Below are 18,193 nucleotides of genomic sequence, written 5' to 3' on the forward strand. Positions count from 1 at the left end.
TCTCCTGTGACAAGTGTCAATGCTCCCCGGTGGGTGGTAGAAACTCCAGGGGAGAGGATCTATGGCAACCGAGCTCCTTTTGGGGACTCTGAGTTCAGGCAGATCGGGAGGGTCAGAGACAGCCTCCCCCTGTATCTGCTCTTTCTCGAGCTCAAAATGATCAACACATCAAACTGGCACATTTGGTGACGTCACATTCTGCTGCTCTTCACAAGGAACAGCTCAGACAAGGGGGAGAAGCCAAAGGGTCTGTGAGAGGGAGGGGTGAAGACCGGCCCAAGGAATGGGGCAGCACAGTGGGGGAGCCCTGGGGAGGGGTGAGCAGGGGCCCAGGGAGAACCTGTCCAGCCTTTACCGAGGTCTGTGGAGGCGTGGCCCGTGCGGGAGGGCGGCTGGGGCTCTCCCGTGGCTGGGAGTGGACAGAGAAGGCAAAGCCCCAGCTGCACTTTCCTTGGCCCATTTCTCAGGGTGGTGCTTGCGGCCTCAGAGATGAGGTCACGTCTCCCTCAGGGCCACCGGGCAGGCTCGTTCGCCACTGGCCATAAAACAGCATGTTCTTCAAGCCCAGGGTTCCTCTCCCCTGGTGCAACCTCCTTCGCGTGCAAGCTGTGCGTGCGCGGCTACCACACGCGTCACCCTGTAGGATTGGGGAGGCGAAGGAACCGGCACAAAAAAGCATCCCACTTGCTGGGCCGTGACTCACGGTCCGGTCTGCTGCCAGCTCCTGTGGGACAGCGAAAGCCGTTGTGTTAGCGTCAAGGAGGTGGGCTGGCAGCCGGTCCCGCCAGCCGGGTGAGGTGCGAAGGGGAGAGCAGCCCCCACAGGCACTGGTGGGGAGGTGGTTAGAGCAGGGTGGGACCTCTGGAGGGGAAGGGGAAGGGGCAGGATCTTGCCCGGGCCATGCTTACTGGCCTGGGGCTGAAACTCCCAGTGAGCAGAACCCACAGAGGGGTCAGGCGCGCAGTTTGCATTTTGGAGGAGAATGGTCAACGGGGGCAAATGGCAAGAGGCGTGAGGGCCACCGATGCAGACCCTGGCTGGGGACAAAGACGCAGAGCATTGGATCGCAGAGGCGGTCACTGACGGGCGGTGGGAGAGGTTGTCCAGGAAGACGGGACAGCTGATGAGGATAACGGTGCAGTGGGTGAGGTTGTCCGGGAAGACTGTGTGACTGCAAGAGAGAGAGAGAGAGAGAGAGAGTCTTGGCAGGATCCCAGAGAGGTGCTCTCGGAGAAGCAGGAGGGGAGTCACAGGCAGGCGAAGGGAGGCCGAAGCAGCTGGCCCCGCTGGGTGGTCCCTGAGACAGGTGGCTCTGGGGTGGGGATGAGGAAGGGCAGGCGTGGGGGTGGGGTGCCGCAGCCTCCTGGCCAGAGGGAAAGGAGGAAGGGAAACCGAGGCCGCAGACTTCCTCAAATGCCAGCAGGTCAGTCGCCCAGCCGGCAGAACCGCCGTCCCACCCACAGCTCGTCCTGGGGTCCTGGCGGCCGGGACTGAGGAGGCCGGGTGGGGAGCACACAGCACAGCCCTGCCCACAGAAAGACACAGCTCCGACGGCCACAGCAGTGCAGGGGCACAGGCTGCAAGATGGGCCGTGAGGAGCCAGGCAGGCCTCGGAGGAGTCCCCTGATCCTTTAATAAACGTGCCAGACCCCAGCCAGGCCCCAGGGGAGGGAGGGATCGGCAGTAGAATTTGCCTGGTAGGTGAGCCAGGCAGGTGGTCCCGGGCAGGCACCGGCTTCGAGCCAGGGCAGGCAGCAGGAGAGTAGCCCCGAGAGTCAGGCCCAGCTATTCCCCGTCCGGCGGAACGGGGCGGGCTGTGGGAGACGGTGGGGACAGAGCCTGCCCCGGTTTGTGGGTGAAGCTTGTGCCCGGCACACATGCGCCTCCGGCTTGACCGGATGGCCTAGGGAGGCCCTGAGTGCCTTGATGGAGGGAGGCGAGGGGAAAATAAATCAGAAGCCCCTATCAGGTGCCAGGCACTCACTAAGTGCCTTTTGTGCCGATGCGTCTCAGAAGCCACGCACTTGCCAATCTCCTAAGAATTTCATCAAAATGCAGCCTGATTCAGTGGCGGGGCCTGAGGTGCCACATGTCTGTAAGCTCCCGGTGCCTGGGGCCTCGCTTTGGAGAGAGAAGCTGTACTTCGTTTCATCCACACCCCAGGGCAGCCGGGTGAGTACCGTGGGCTCTCTTTTCACACCCAAGGAAACTGAAGTACAGTGGCTTTGGGTGGCTCAAGAGACCTACACTGTTTCCTGTCCTCCCCGCCACAATGGGGGCAAATAACACAGCCCCCACACCGTCACGTCCTCCAGTCCCCTGCTTTGTGTGTCCCCCCAGACTCAGTCCCCCAGGTTTGTGAATTCAGACCCTCCTGCCATCAGCTGGCCTCCAGCCTGGAGCTTCTGAGCTCGCCTGCCGCGGTATCTAAAGAAACCAGGCAGGCCTTGGAGTGAACCTCACAGGAAACCAGAGACTATTGGCTAACTTTGCAAATAAAGATGCCCTCGGCGGGGGGGCGGGTGGGAAGGGAAATACTCCGTGACAGACAGACGGAGGGACGGGGTGGCTGATTGTCACAATTGCCAAGTCCAGAAGTTCCCTTCCGAGGCCCAGCCCAGGTAGGAAACAGAGAACTGGCCAACACCTGTGGGCTCGCGGGTGGGGCACGGTGGTCAGAGGTCACCGTGGGTTACAGATGCTGGTTTTCGCTTTACGTGCTAAGAGGGACCACTTTCCGGAAGATGTTGCTGCCGAAGGGCCAGGGGGCTTGAGGGGTGGCGGGCAGCGTGTGATCAGACCATTTGGGACGCGCTCAACGTGGGGTGCGATTACAAGCATCAGCATTTACATGCCAGGGACGAGTAGACATTGCCCTGAAAACAAATGGCATCTGGATGAGAGTGAGGAATTATTAGGCGCTTTTTAAGGTAAATAGTAAGGAAGTTGTTATTTTGTATAAAAAGAGTTCTTATTCTTTTAGAGACTCATACTTACCTGTTTATGGGTGAAATGCTATGATGCCTGGATCTGTTTTTAATTAATGTAGTAGGGTATGAAGTAGGATTGCATGGGATAGTTAGTGACCATGAGTTGCCAATTGAAGCTATGTGATGAACCTGGGGGCTCTCTCCGCCTTTATGTAGGTTAGAAAATGTTGTAATAAAAAATGTTTAATGTAGAATCTGCATTTTAGTTTTTATTTATTTTTTAAATTTTTTTTCAATGTTTATTTATTTTCAGAGAGAGACAGAGCGCAAGCGGGGGGATGGGGGGCAGAGAGAGAGGGAGACACAGAATCCGAAGCAGGCTCCGGGCCCTGAGCTATCAGCACAGAACCCGATGCGGGGCTCGAACTCATGAGCCACGAGCTCATGACCTGAGCCCGAGTCAGATGCTTAACCGACTGAGCCACCTTGCATTTTAAATGTAAATATAACTATGCTTAATACGGATATAGGAATAGGCATGGACATTGGATGGGAAAGGGCAAAAAGCTAGCTGTGGTTGATTCCGGGAAGTTGGATGGTGGAAAGTTTGGTTCTGTCTTGTTTTTCCTTTTCTTCCTGTGCTTTTTGGGTGCCTCCTGCATTTTTTTATAAAGAGCACCACTGCATTTCCAGCGACAACCATTTTAATGAATAAATCGCTGACACAAATTCGATGCTCGATGCCGTTGTAATCACTCTGAGGACACGGCCTCAGAAGGTTCGTGCCGTGGGAAAACCGTCTCAGAAATTATGAGCGGACACACATATGGGTGCAAGAGAGGAGGAAACACCTTGAGGTCTGGTTGACGACTGGCCGGACCCGTCACTTCTCATTACTTGACCTTTATCTCACAGGTTCTGTAGTCTGCGCTCTGTAGGTTGACAGCCGAGCTCAGAGAAAGTCTAGGGAGCTTTAGGATTTCCCCTCCTCCAGAAAAGTTCATTTTCTTTTTCAAATACGTTAAAGTTTATTTGTGTGTTTAGAGAGACAGAGAGTGCGCGAATGAGCAGGGGAGGGGCAGAAAGCGAGGGAGAGAGACCAAACTCCAAGCAGGCTCTGCACTGCCAGCACGGGAGCCCCACCAAGGCCTCGAACCCACAAACTCGGAGATCATGACCTGAGCCGAAGTCAAGAGTCTGACGCTTAATGGACTCAGCTGCGCAGGCGCCCCCCTTTTTCCAAGTACTTTCTTCTTGTTTTAAAATTTTATTTATTTTTGAGAGAGAGAGAGAGGGCACGTGCGCAAGCAGGGGAGGGGCAGAGAGAGAGGACAGACAGAGGATCCCAAGCAGGCTCTGCGCTGACAGCAGACACCCCGGCGATGCGGGGGCTCAAACTCACGAACCGCGAGGTCATGACCTGAGCCGAAGTCAGACGCTCGAGCGGCTGAGCCACCCAGGCGCCCCCTCAAATGCTTTACACAGAAAACTCAAGGTAGAAAACAACTTGACCCCAAAAGAAAGAAGAAGGTTGGATTGTGTGAGAAGCAGACGAGAAAGTTCCCTGGGGAAGCTTCTGCGGGGCAGGTCAGCCCATGCCCGGGGTTGCCTGGGAGGGGACTGGGCCCTGTAAGAGGACGCAGGCAGGAACTGGGCTGCTGAGCCTTGGGCACCACTGTTTGTCTGCCTGTCTGTCTGCATGTCCGTCTGTGTGTATGCACGCAAGTATGGTTCCACGTCTTTTGCCTGCCTCTTTGCTTGGCTTCATTTTCACGCAGGGAATCAGGGCAGGACGTGGCTCTTGCCCGCCCCCCAGGGAAGGGGGCACCGACTGTGTGTCAGCCACACGCCCAGCCATACCCCAGCCGGGCTCCACGGCCGTCACTCTCTGCTTCACAGTGGGTAGGAGAGGCAGTTGGGCTTTGGAAGCCCTGACTCTGCACCTGACCTTGCTAAGCCTCGAGTCCTGCTTTAAAATGAATACCAGCCATGAGCTGAGAATCGCTGAAGGCGAGTGACGGGTAGAGGTCGAATATCTGTATCAAGGGCAAGGTATATCCAGTTCTGACCACACCGTCTGGCCCGTATTTGGTGCTCAAGAAACAATATGGGTTGTCATTGTGGGAAGCCACGGATCGGAAAGTTTGTGCGCCTTAAGACCACTAAGCACGTTCAAATGAGGTTACGAGGGGCCGGGAGGAGGACGTATGCCAGAGCCCATCAGGTCAGAACCAGCATCCACTCCCCAACCCATCCTCCCCCAGGAGACCCCTCATCGCGCACCCCACCCCCCTCCCGCCCCGGGCCGGGTTGTAGAAAGGCAGCACTATTGGGGAGGACCCCACCAGAGACCCTGGCCTCAGAGACCATCCATCTCAGGGTCTGGGCCACTCAGCTACCCCCTCCCCAGCTCAACCTCTGACCTGGAACAGAGGCCGCGGCTACCCGTTTTGTTCAGGCTCAAATATTTCCCGCTGAAGGTGTTCAGAGCCAGCACCCTCCGTGCACGAGCCAGACAGGGAGGCGGACTCCTGCTGTCCAACAACGGTCACAGTTACGAAGAGGCACAGCCACGGTGGCACAGGCCAGGTCTCCGCTGCCTTTTCCGGGAACTTGCTCTCGTTCCCAGCAGCACAGTCCAGGGATTCCAAGGGCTTGCAACACTGGCTCTGCCCAGGAGGGCCAATGCTGGCGCTTCCGGCCGAGTCGTGATCCCGCCCGCCCTCCCTAGGGGCTCAGAAAGGCACTGGCTCCCGAGGGCTGGAATTCTCTCGGCCCTGCAGCCACACCTCCTCCTCAGGTCTGGCCAAAAAGCAACTATTTCAGATTATGAACCTTTGTAGGGAAGGAAACCTAGCTCGCGTCTCTTTAAATGTTTTTCTAAAGTATTTTTGCAGGCCCTCTTTGTCCTTTTCCTTAAACCTATGTTCCACGTCAAATACAGCACGCTCAAAGAACAGTGTGCAGGTTCACGACTTACAGATCAGTCTCGCACCCAACCTGCAGCCAGGCAGCAGGAGAGACCCAGGCCGGCCCCCACCCAGCGGCCCCCCCTCACTTGCCTTCCTGACTGCCACCCTGCCCTCCCCAAAATCCCCACATCCTGATCGTGATGGCCATTGCTCCCTCACTCGTCCTTAGGGCTTTACCCACCTAGATGTGCATCCCTGCACAATATGCATTGCTGTTGCCCGCTCCTGACCTTTATATGCACGGATTCACATAGTCGGTCTGCTCTGGAGTCTGCATTTTTAAAATGCATCCGTGCCGTGGGAGATGTGGATGAACGCGGGCAAATGTTCGCGGTGGCGTTGTCCACAGAGACCTCGCCCTGCAAGCCAGCCAGGAGTACGACGGTGAGGTAGGTAATCGTGGACCGCTCCACGATTGCCTGCCTATACAGCAATGGCGATGAGCGGGCTTGACCCTAGGGAACATGCCTATGCTCAGTGCCTTCGGCTTCAGTGGCCCCCCCCACCCCACACCCGCCCCTGCTCCCCCCCTCCACCTTCGTTTACCTGGAAGATTGCCCCGGCTTCAAGACTCAGCTGAAACGATCCAGTCCCTGGGTCTCCCCCAGCTTTTCTTCTGATAGTCTGCTACTGAACAGTAACCGCAATTCCCAGAGACTGTATCTTAGCCACGTTTACCTCCATAGAATTTAGCACAGCACCTACTGTTGGGGAAGTAAAATAGAAACTAAGATCTCCAACCCAGAAAAAACCTCTCGCAGAGATAACAGAGAAAACACCGTTACTGTTAAACAGACAGGCCACCAGAATGTGATGGGCATCGCGGACAATCCGCTGAGAGACGGCAGAGATGGGGGGAGAGGGAATCTCACCCTTTCGTAGGGCCCAGCGGTTAGGATCCCTGTGGCGAGAGAGCACACCTAGTTCTCAGCCACACACTGTCATCCTAACTCTACCATGATAACTGAAGGGACCGTCTGTGATAGCTGGCTGGCTTCTTCCAGAGAAGAAATAGACTCCTATCTTTAAGACGGGAGGATTTTGGCAATTTGAAGCAGAAGGGCACCCACCCAAGTTAGGCTCCTACCCTTCCAGAGAAACTGGGAGACACAGGTGCTAATTCTTGATGTTTATATTTCCTTTTTTTTTTTTTAAGTTTATTTATTTTGAGAGAGACAGAGACGGCGCGAGCGGGGGAGGGGCAGAGCGAGGGAGAGAGAGAAGCCCAAGCAGGCTTCGTGCTGTCAGCGTGGGGCCGGATGCGGGGCTTGAACCCATGAAACCGCGAGATCATGACCTGGGCCGAAACCAGGAGTCAGGGCTCTACAGACTGAGCCACCCAGGTGCCCCTTGATGTTTATATTTCAAAGAAAGGAGCCCCAGGCCCCTGAGAAAGATTCCTGGGACGTAAAGCTGACAAAAGAAGTGATCACATTCCCAAAAGGACGCATGTCCTCATTTCAAAGAGAGGAGAAAACACTCCAGTGATGAGTTTCCTTTTGTTTTGTTTTTCTTTTTAATTTTTTTTGTGTTTTATTTTATATTTGAGAGAGATAGCGAGCACGAGCAGGGGAGGGGCAGAGAGACAGAAACGGAATCTGAAGCAGGCCCCAGGCTCTGAGCTGTCAGCACAGAACCCGACTTGGGGCTCAAACTCATGATCAGTGAGATCATGACCTGAGCCCAAGGCAGACGATCAGTCAGACGCTTAACTGACTGAGCCCCCCAGGCGCCCCCAGTGACGAATTTCCTAAAGCAAATGCCCTAGGAATGAGGAGGCAGAGAATCTCTTCCCTTATTTTCAGCAGGGAGAATTAAGCCTCTTATTTTGAATTTTTATTTGTCCTTACAAAGATACATAATTAGCTTAGTTAATAATTTATTTAAAATCCATCTCTTCCTCAATTACCAGAAAAAAGCCCTAAAACATTTCTTTTCAGAATTTCACAGTTTGGCAGGGACGAATAAATACCACAATGTGCTCAGAAGACGAAAGGAGAGGGCGGTGTGTCCAACCCAGAGCAAAAGCAGCTTCCGGAGAGGGGTGGCTCACCCAGGAGGCTCTCGCCTCCGGTCTGGCTTTCTCCTGTTGCTGCTTCTGACTTGGGGTGTTTGGCCCATGCAAACGCTAGAGGGCGGGTAAGGCCCTGTGGTCGCAGGTAGATTGGTTGCCGAGGTGTAGACAGCCGCTCTGTTTACTTGCACGGGGGACGGGCTGCGAGGTGCAGAATGTGCCCTTCTAGCTCCTTGGCGTGCAGTTCAAGGCCCTTCCACCTGTCCTTCTTTTGCCCTCTCATCCTTACCTCTCCCTGCATCCCCCAGGGTGCCTCTTACAAAATCAGCTGTCCTTGTAAGTGGGAAAACCATCAGGACCTGGGAAAACCCTGTGCCCAAGCGGCCAGGGGTGTGGGCTTGGGGGCCACACTGGAAACCTTCCTCTGTAGGCCAAGGTGAAGATTTGTCAGGGCTGAAATCGACTGATCCAGATGGAACCTCATCTGAACTCGGGCAGGCTGTGAGCCCAGAAGCGTCATGTTCCCTGGGCAGGTCACTGAAGAGTCACTTCTCGTGACACTAAGCCGTGCTTTTACCGCCCCAGGACGCATGTCGTGCTTAAAGACTATTTCCTTCTGTTTGGTCCTTGTCGAAAAATTAAACACGCCAGAAGATCTGGCGTTGCGTTTTGTGAACTACATCCGTGTCACCGTGTGTTTGAAGGCAGGAAATGAGCTGAGCCTACAGCCTTCAGCCTCCTCTTCTCCAGAGAAAAGGACTCCAAATTTCCTTGCCACCATTGATGAGAGCTAGATTCGGGGGTCCGGCCGTGAGGACTCCCTAGTTGTGGCTGGAGAGGAAATGTCCCCGCCTTCTTCATTTCCTGACTGCCTGCCTTTTGCCTGACGGTCAGACTACCGGGTTCTGAGTCCTGAGGGGAGAGACCCGGGGAAAGTGTTCAGACTCGCATCGTGGACCGTCTTCTTTGGCGGGGGAGGGAGGGGGCTGTGTCTCCTATTTCTCGTTCCAACTCTAGAGAAGTGGTCCACAATAGCCTGCACACTCCTCCTCCAAGAGGGAAAGCCTGGGGGCGAGGCGGGAGCATGGCTCTGTGGAGAGATACACCTGGTTCTGCTGTTCCCTGGACAAGCTTCCCCGATCTCCCGGAGCCTCTGCTGGTTCATTTGTACGGGAGGGACAACCATCGCATGTGGGCCTGTAGACAGAATCGAAGAGGGGCTTGTGTATGGAGTGTGCTAGTCCGTGGGCACCGAAGAAGGGCAGCCTCCTCTCCTTCCACAGCGGGCTCTCCGAGGATAACTTCAGGCTCTGGAACATTCTCAGGCTCAATGGCATCCCCACAAAGAACGATGGGGTCAGGGCTCTAGCAATCTGTACTTTCCTCTAATTCCCTTTGGTTCAAAAGAACAAAAATGATGGGGCACCTGGATGGCTCAGTCGGTTAAGTGTCCCGCTTCGACTCAGGTCATGATCTCACGGTCCACGGGTTCGAGCCCCGAATCGGGCTCTGTGCTGACAGCACAGGGCCTGGAGCCTGCTTCCCATTCTGTGTCTCCCTCTCTGTCTGCCCCTCCCCAGCTCTCACTGTCTCTCTCTCTCTCTCTCAAAAAAGTAAACAAACATTAAAAAAGAAAATTAAACCACAATTTTAGCGGCATTTAGACGGAGCCTCTAACCCGGTCTTCACTCAGGGGCCTAAAAAGCCATCAGTGGAGACCCCAGAGGGAAAACCACCAACTGGCCAAGGAACGTAAAACACAAGAAGACGCACAGGATCCAGCAGGCAGTAAGCAGGATGTGAAGGCAAAAGATGGGGGAAGCGGCCCGAAAAGGGTGTGGGACTGAAGAGGAAAGTGGACTTGGGCCACTTAAATGAAAAGGGAAGTAGAGAACAGGGAAGCTGATTGGAAACACTGGGTAAATGATGACCCCAAAAAAGTTAAAAAATAAATGAGCAGGCCTGAGAAAAGGAAGTGGGCCAGAGTTGGGGGGGGTGGGGGGTGGGGGCGGGCAGCAGGGCAGGATCGGAGAGGGAGTGAGTTTATACTTGGGTGGGAAACGCATGTGCGCTCAAACTCCGCTTCTGGGTTCAGCACAGACTCCTGCAGCTGGACAGCATTTAGCAAAACCTTGACTTACGGGAAGAGAGGGCGAGGAGGCCTGAGAACGGCTGGGAGGGGTTGTGTGCTTGCTGGCCACAGCCCTCAGCGGGTGCTTCACCCCAACACCTATCCTTCCTCTCGCAGCCCCATCTGTATGACACCCGGCTGATGAGGCCCCGCAGAGAAAGCTTATCTGCTTGGATCCCTCACTCGGTTCCTGGTGGCCTCGGGGGCCTGGAAAGCCCGTTTCCGGCCCATCAGACCCCCGGCGGCCCTTCAACCTGCCCCAGAGACCACCCTCGAGGACTGCCCCCAGCTTTAAGCTCATCTCCCAGTCCTGGGACATCTCAGAAGCTCCAGGAATTAGAGGATCCACCTTTCCCAAAAAGTTCTCTCCCTTGATAAGGCTACCAAATTCAGAGGAACATTCAATGCACGAGGCATCCACTAAGCGCTCAGAGTTCAAGCAAGGGCCGCTGGCCTGGGATCAGGAAAGACACTTGTGTGCCCTGTCGGCACGCCTGGGAACCGGACAATTAAAAGGCCACCGTCATTACCAGTCCCACAGGGCAATTTGGAATGAAGGTCTAGGATACAATACTTGTATTCCTACAAGTATTCCTGCGGCATTGGCTCTGTGCCAGGCCCCTCCCTCTGTTGAACACTGGTCCGCAGAGCTGAAGGAGACACCGGTCCTCGCTCAGGAACTCCCAGTCTCGGGCAGGACAGACAGGCTGGCCGCGTGTGAGCCCCCACTGCAGCCGTGCCACAGGCCAGCTGTGCGGCCTTGAGCAAGTTACTTGCCTTCTCCGAGTACATCTACTTGTCCATAGAGATCGTTACCCTTTTACGTGCCGGCTCCCGTTTATTGAGCATGAACCACAGGCCTACCATATTAGACTGTCTGCTTACTTATTTCATCTTCCATGTAACTCGTATTTTTGTTCATTTTTAAAATGTCAAGGGAATTAAATGAAAATCCCCCCCCCACACACACACACAGGTAATATGTGTTTAGCAATGAGCCCGAGAACTGAGTAAAAATTCAGTAAAGGCTTGTTTACCCTCCCCTTTGCCCTCTCCCCCCAGAAAATCTGAAAAGAAAATACCTGTTATTTCAGGGGAAAAAAAAATAAAAAGAACTTTACAGATGGGATATCCACAACGCCTAGGGTGGGAGTGAGCAGCACAACGGTTCACGGGAGACCCGGATGGTTGCAGAGGTCCAAAGTGCTTCTGTTTCCTCACCACATGCATTTATTTGAGTGCCTGCTGTATGCAACACACTGTGCCGGGCACAATCCTCAGAATGGCGCTGTGGGCAGACGTGAGAATGAGTCCCAGTCTTGCAGATGAGGGACGTCAGACTCAGAGGTTCCAAGTTCATTCGAGGTCACTTGGCCAGAGGGCAGACGTGAGATTCAGCCAAGGGAGAGCCCGAGCCTGCCCACCTCCCCGCTGTCCCTCCTCGGTGACCCAGGGACTCCTGCTCGATTTAGAGGAGATCCCTGTGGACAGGGCACAGTGCCAAGGGTGGAAATTAAGCCTATTTCATGCAGATTTGGCAAAATCAGGCCAACCCACCAGCACAGTTTCTGGGCTGCAGGCCTCAGCACAGGCACGAAGAGATGCCACACAGTCTCATTGTCCTTGGCCTCCTGTCAAGGCCAGCTTCGCCAGCTCCTTTCCCTGGGGGAGAAGGGGGAAGGCAGAGGGTCGTAGCTCCAGGATCCCTGACTTACGACCACTGAGGGCTTGACTCATTCGCTCCTACACGGCTGCACGTCTGGAAAGACGTTCAGCAAGCCACCTGCACGCAGGCAGGAATTTCCCCGTCTCCCCATATCTCCACTCGAGCCATTTCAACCTGACATTTGTGTAGCTCACAAAGGGTAGCATCTCAGCCATTTTCTGTGGCTGAACTTAAACATTATTTTTGTTTAAGTTTATTTATTTTGAGAGAGCGAGAGAGTGCACGCAGGAGGGGCAGAGACAGAGGGAGAAAGACAATCCCCAATGGGCTCTGTGCTGACAGCGTGGGGCTCGATCCCACAAACCCATAAGCCCATGACCTGAGTCGAAATCAAGATTCAGATGCTCACGGCGCCTGGGTGGCCCAGTCGGTGGGGAGTCTGACTGTTGGTTCCAGCTCAGGTCATGATCTTGCAGTCCCTGAGTTCGAGCCTTACACCAGGCTCTGCGCTGACAGTACAGAGCCCGCTTGAGATTCTCTCTCCCTTTCTCTCCCGTGCTCGCTCACTCACGCTGTCTCTCAAAATAAATGAATAAAAACTTTAAAAAACGAGAGAGAGATGCTCGACTGACTGATTTAGCAATCACTGCTAAATTTAAACGTTGTTGATTAAGGTCACAGCCAGAGATTTGTCTCTGAGAAAAGGGTATTGGCTGCTGAAAGCCAGGAACGCATACACTCTCCCTGGAGATGCTGGGAACGCCAGCCCAGGCTGAGAGGGCCCAGGGCAGAAAGGCTTAACCCACTTCGTCCCAGAAGAATCTGGATAAGATGCGAAGATGGGCCAGAACACAAAGCGGAGGCTGCGAGGGCGGGCCCTCATTTTGAAAGAGACACAGTCTGGGCAAAACCAGTGTGAAAAGGAGGCAGCAGGGTGTGGACACTCCCTTGGTTAAAAAGTGCGAACTTTGCTTTTGGTTGTGGTGGGGAGGGAGGCAGTGACAACCAGGAGGCGTGCTATGAACATGCTTAGGGTTTCTCAGGGGCCCGTCTGTGGCATCACAAGGAAGAAGAGGAGGCCTCCGAGGGCCAGGGGGAAAGGGGAGCCCTTGCAGCCTCTGGAGTGAATAACAAGCGAGCCCTGGCTGGGGAGGAAGGGGAGGAATGCGAAGTGTGACTTCCCAACCTGTGCAGAAACGTCTTCCCCTTCAATTTTTGTTCTGAAGGAAGCGGGGATTAAGAATCATGGGGAAGACCAGGCCAAAGTGAGGGCAGGGCTGGTAATTACGGGGTGAATTCGCCACCCGGGCCCAGCACAGCAGGCTCCTGGAGCACGGTCCCCCAGACGGGCTCCGCACCCCTTTCATGACCCTGTGATGGCAGTGGTGGCACCCTCTTCACTTGACCTTGAGGGGTGGCCGTCTGTGGCTGTCTGCTTAGAACTAAAGCATTTCCGACTTTTGGCGCTAACCCCAGAAAAGTCCTGGGAAAACGGACACGAGGCGGTCACTCTAGAGTGTATGACTCTGTCTTATCCCTTCAGGAAGAGAAGGACCTGTTGGTTCCAAAAGGAAGGGGAAGAGAAAGGGATCTCAAAAACAAAGATGAGGGGCTCCGCGTACAGGTCTGCTCGAGGCTCTGGAGAGTATCTGAGACCTCTCTCTTCAGTCTTGGCTTCCTATGGGACAAATTGGGGTCCAGAGGGTGGAGGGGTGGGGATAAGGAAGGAAGCGGAGAATCGCTTCGGGGAAGTTTGGACTACAAGAGTGAATTATGGCTGCACCCCCACCATACGACCCCCTGTTCTCCACACCCATAGTCCTCTCTCCCACTATTGACACCCTGGTCAACCTTTTGGATAGACGTTTGAAGATCCAAGAAGAAAAGATCTGCCTCAAGCTTTAAAAGGTCTAGATTCAAACGTTAGCTGAGCCATTCACTGCACAGCTCTGAACAAGTCCCGGATCCTCTCAGACTGGGAAGCGTATCAGTTAGGCGCCCGACGGATACTTGTTTCTTTCAGCCTGCCCATGCGTGGGGCCAGCTAGAATCCCAACTGTTTCTCTGAGAACTAATACTGTTATTTGTTTTCCTCTCTGATCCAGGCCGTCGCCATGCCCACCCCCTCCCCCAAATCAACTTTGGAATACTTTGAGTACGATGAGTCGGCCGAAGCCTGTGATATGGGGGACGTTGTGGCCTTCGGGACCGTCTTCCTGTCCATATTTTACTCCCTTGTTTTTGCCTTTGGCCTGGTGGGAAATTTGCTGGTAGTGTTTGCCCTCACCAACAGCCGGAAGCCCAAGAGTATCACCGACATTTACCTCCTGAACCTGGCCTTGTCGGATCTGCTCTTTGTAGCCACGCTGCCTTTCTGGACTCACTACCTGATGAGCGAGCAAGGCCTTCACAACGCCGTGTGCAAACTGTCTACCGCCTTCTTCTTCATCGGCTTTTTTGGAGGCGTATTCTTCATCACTATCATCAGCATCGACAGGTACCGGGCCATCGTCCTGGCCGCCAACTCCATGAACACCCGGACCGTGCAGCATGGCGTCACCATCAGCCTGGGCGTCTGGGCGGCAGCCATCTTGGTGGCAGCACCTCAGTTCATGTTCACAAAACAAAAAGAAAACGAGTGCCTTGGCGACTACCCCGAGGTCCTGCAGGACCTCTGGCCCGTTCTCCGCAACGTGGAGGCAAATTTGCTTGGTTTCCTACTCCCCCTGCTCGTTATGAGCTACTGTTACTTCAGAATCATGCGGACACTGTTTTCCTGCAAGAGCCACAAGAAAGCCAAAGCCATTAAGCTGATCTTCCTGGTGATCGTCGTGTTTTTTCTCTTCTGGACACCCTACAACATCATGATTTTTTTAGAGACGCTTAATCTCTATGACTTCTTTCCCAATTGTGACGTGAAGAAGGATCTGAGGTTGGCCCTCAGTGTGACTGAGACAATTGCATTCACCCACTGTTGCCTCAACCCCTTTATCTATGCGTTTGCTGGAGAGAAGTTCAGAAGATACCTTTACCACCTGTATAGAAAATGCCTGGCCGTCCTGTGTGGTCATCCTGTCCACGTCGGTTTCTCCCCGTCTGAATCACAAACGAGCAAGCGGGAAAGCATTCTGAGCAGTAATTTTACTCACCACACCAGTGATGGGGATGCGTCCCTCCTTCTCTGAGGGGATCCCCAAAGCCTTGCCCCTCTAGAGAGCCCGGAGTTCCCAAGCCTGCCACTGAATAATGAAGACAGATTTTTTGTTTGTTTCTTACATGCAAGACATGACGGTCCGAATCCTCCAAAACAACCCTGAAGCGTTTCTGAGCATCGTGCCCAAAATTTGAGGGATAAGGGGTAGGCACGTCTCTAACTGCAAATGTCAGATCTTTCTGTTCACAAAGGACAAAAATTCAACTCGCTGTAGCTTAGCTAAAGAGGAGGCGGGGAGTATTATTCACATGGTAGCATGAGCAAGAGAGTGGCTGAGCCCTCAGAGGATGCAGAAACTAGGGCTTGAGTCCAGCTAGAATTTTCCTCTCTAGGGCTCTCAAATCTCTGAGTGGTGACAGAGCTCCCAGACACAGCTTCGCCAACAGAGTGGGACTGAGAACAACTCCTCTCTGGTCCCAAGGTTAAAATTCCCAGGGAAGGGCTCTCATTGGCCAAGTTTGAATCAGATGCCCCTCCCTGGACCAGGTTGTGGTATTCACGCGGGGGAGAATAGATAAGATGGAGGCGTCCATTCCAATCTCATGGTTAGAGGTGCAGGAAGAAATATGTCCAAGAAGCTGGGGGCGGGGGGGGGGGGGGGGCGGTACTATTTTGACCCAATGGAACAAGAGCTGCCCACCTACCTTCCCATGTATCTGGCCCAGCCTCCTCACTGATCACACCAGCCAGCACGCACTGCCAGCCTGCTCTTCCTTAAACCCTTCTCTATCATGCCTCCAGACCCGCGAAGGCAGTCCAGTGTCCCCTGCATCCAGTCCGAGACCCTCCATCATGTGGTCCCACCAACAGGTTCTCCATTTCGTCCCCTTCCCCAAAGAATCCAGCCTCTCGGCCAACCGGATCTCTTCCATCACGCATCATCACCTGCTCCTGGGTGCAGGGAGATGAAGAGAAGGCACCCTGACCCAAACTGACAAGGGATGGTTTCCAATCCCACCTTTGTCACTTGCCAGCTGGGTAGCTCGGGGCCAGCCCAGCTTCAGCTTCCTTATCTGTACAATGGAAACCATGGTACTTTGCACATAGCGAGCCTCCTTCCCGGCATGAGAAACCAGCCACCAGCCCTTGCAGGTGCCACACCTCTTCTCTGGTTTCCAGACCTCGGCTTTCCCCCTACCTGGTGCACCGCTTACACGGCAAACCTGCCTTGACTATCCCTTTCCGGTCGCCTCACGGCAAACCCCTGCCCACCCGGAGAGAACCCCCATCCTTCATTCCAACTTGGAGAGCCAAGGTCACAGACACTTTCACGTGTTTAGAGCTGAAAGCATCACGTGCAGACCCTTTCGTAATCTATTTGTCTCTTAACATCAGACCCCAAACGGTTCTCGGTTTCTATGTAGTTTTGTACTGTTTGCTTTAGAAGGCTCTGCCAGGCTGTGCGCTGGTCGAAGGCAACTGACTCATCTCTGTATTTCTGACACATCCTTGGGAGTCACCATGTTGGTTCAGTCGGTGATAGAATGAATCGTGTTGCAGCAAGAGCACGTCTCCCGCTTTGCTCACCATTGTCCTGTTGATAAACATTCCGCTTGTTGCCAGTATTTAGCAAATATATATTTCACAGCACTTCGGTCCGCGTAATTTCCTTTCTCCTCTTCGGTTATTTCCTTTGGATGGATTCCTCCATCATGGGGATAACTGGGTCGAAGGGCACAGCAAGGTTTTGGCTTTTTTTTTTTTTTTTAATTTATTTTTTTTTAAGGTTTTGGCTTTGACCCGTAACACGGGAAATCGGTTTATTACAAAATCTTAATTGAGCATGTATGGCACGCAACATGTAAGCTCGGATCCTGAGCGGCCCCAAAGGTAAGTGAGACCAGGCCTCTGCCCTTCGTCACTTAACATTCAAGTGCAGAACAGAGAAGTGAACAAGAAAAAACACTTTGCATGAATTGGTAACACAAGAGCCGTCTGACCTGAGTCTTTAAGGGTGAGGAGCTCTCCAGGCAATGGAGGGGATGGCATTCTAGGCTCAGTGAATGGCATATGGAAAGGAGGTGTGTGAGGGCATGGGGATCTTAACATGAGAAAAGCATGTGAATTTCGAAAGGCATTCGGAGCAGAGTGGGTGGGGAGAGTCTTCTGGAACATTGGCTCAAAACAACTAACAAGAGGGGCGTATTCTCCCCAGGCTGTCCACAAGTTTTCTCTACTGTTACTTGAACCTCATTGCAACCTTGGGGTCATAAAACTTTCAATGAAACTTTAACTTGTTTCTGGACTCCCACGAAAAGAGGGAAACATTCTTCTGGCTTGAGAAGTAAAAGTGGAGAGACAAACACTTTCATGTGTAAATGAACATTCAATTAGTATCCTAAGAAACGGTCGCTCATCCATTTTGCTGAATAAGACAGAATAGGGAGAAAATGGGGAAGTTCACTGAAAACCCTAAATAGCAATGATGTTGGTGTCTAAATAAAGGAAAGCACATTTGAAAAAGACAGTTGGCCCTAACAGCACAGCTGCGGCAAACCCACGACTGCTTCTGAGCTCTGGGCTTCCCCAAAGTGGAGGGAAATGGTGGACCCCAAAGGCAGAGAGACATCTGTGACTGAGTCCCAACATATTAACTCTGTCACCTTGGGCAAGTTACTTGACATCTCTGAGGCTCAGCTTCCTCATCTGAAAGAGAAGAATAAAAGTGGGGCTCACCTCCTCGGATTATCATGAAGATTTCGTAGGATTGCCTCCACAACGCACACAGTGCATGCCTAGCAGAGCAAACTCAAATAAATGGTGGTGACTATTGTTATTTTTTACCTTCTTCTTCTTATTAGATTGAACCTTTCCCAGTGAAGAAACTCATGCTCTCTTGTCCGTGCCTCCTTGCTCTCCTGAGTCCCAGAATCACAGAATTTTAGGTGCAGGTAAGGGGCAGGAGACCCAGAGAGGGCCCGGGGCTGGTCCAAGAGGTAGATCTCTTGAATCCAAGTCTATGGATTTTTTTTTCCCCATCTCAATAACAATACGGACCAATCCTACGATAACTGTAGTTAACAATACTGTGCTGCATATTTGAAAGTTGCTACGAGAGATTGAGTTGCTAATAAGATTTTTAAAGTTCTGATCACACGCACAACGTTATAACTGTGTGAGGTGATAAATGTCTTCACTAACTTTATTGTGGTAATCACTCTGGAATATATTTGTGTATAAAATCACTATTTTGCACACCTTAAACTTACAGAATGTCATCTATCAATTATACCTCAATAAAGCTGGAAAAAGATACAGACCAACCC

General features: G+C 53.1%; 1 protein-coding gene across 3 annotated transcripts; it reads left to right on the forward strand.

The window, feature by feature from the left end:
- Positions 1–1,476: 1,476 nt before the first annotated feature.
- Positions 1,477–16,517, forward strand: CX3CR1 (C-X3-C motif chemokine receptor 1). Of its 3 annotated transcripts, none has more exons than XM_019418756.2 (2): positions 1,477–2,172; positions 13,819–16,517. In XM_019418756.2, the coding sequence occupies exons 1-2, from the start codon at positions 1,927–1,929 to the stop codon at positions 14,896–14,898; spliced, it is 1,326 nt and encodes a 441-aa protein (XP_019274301.1). In that variant the 5' UTR covers positions 1,477–1,926; the 3' UTR covers positions 14,899–16,517. The 3 variants fall into 3 exon arrangements, with proteins under 3 accessions (XP_019274301.1, XP_019274302.1, XP_019274303.1); XM_019418757.2 differs by lacking the exon at positions 1,477–2,172 and adding an exon at positions 2,502–2,621; XM_019418758.2 differs by lacking the exon at positions 1,477–2,172 and adding an exon at positions 2,641–2,930.
- The last annotated feature ends 1,676 nt before the right edge of the window (positions 16,518–18,193 follow it).

Source organism: Panthera pardus, unplaced genomic scaffold, assembly GCF_024362965.1.
Source record: "Panthera pardus isolate Hobbes unplaced genomic scaffold, ASM2436296v1 HiC_scaffold_16, whole genome shotgun sequence".
Lineage (NCBI taxonomy): Eukaryota > Metazoa > Chordata > Mammalia > Carnivora > Felidae > Panthera > Panthera pardus.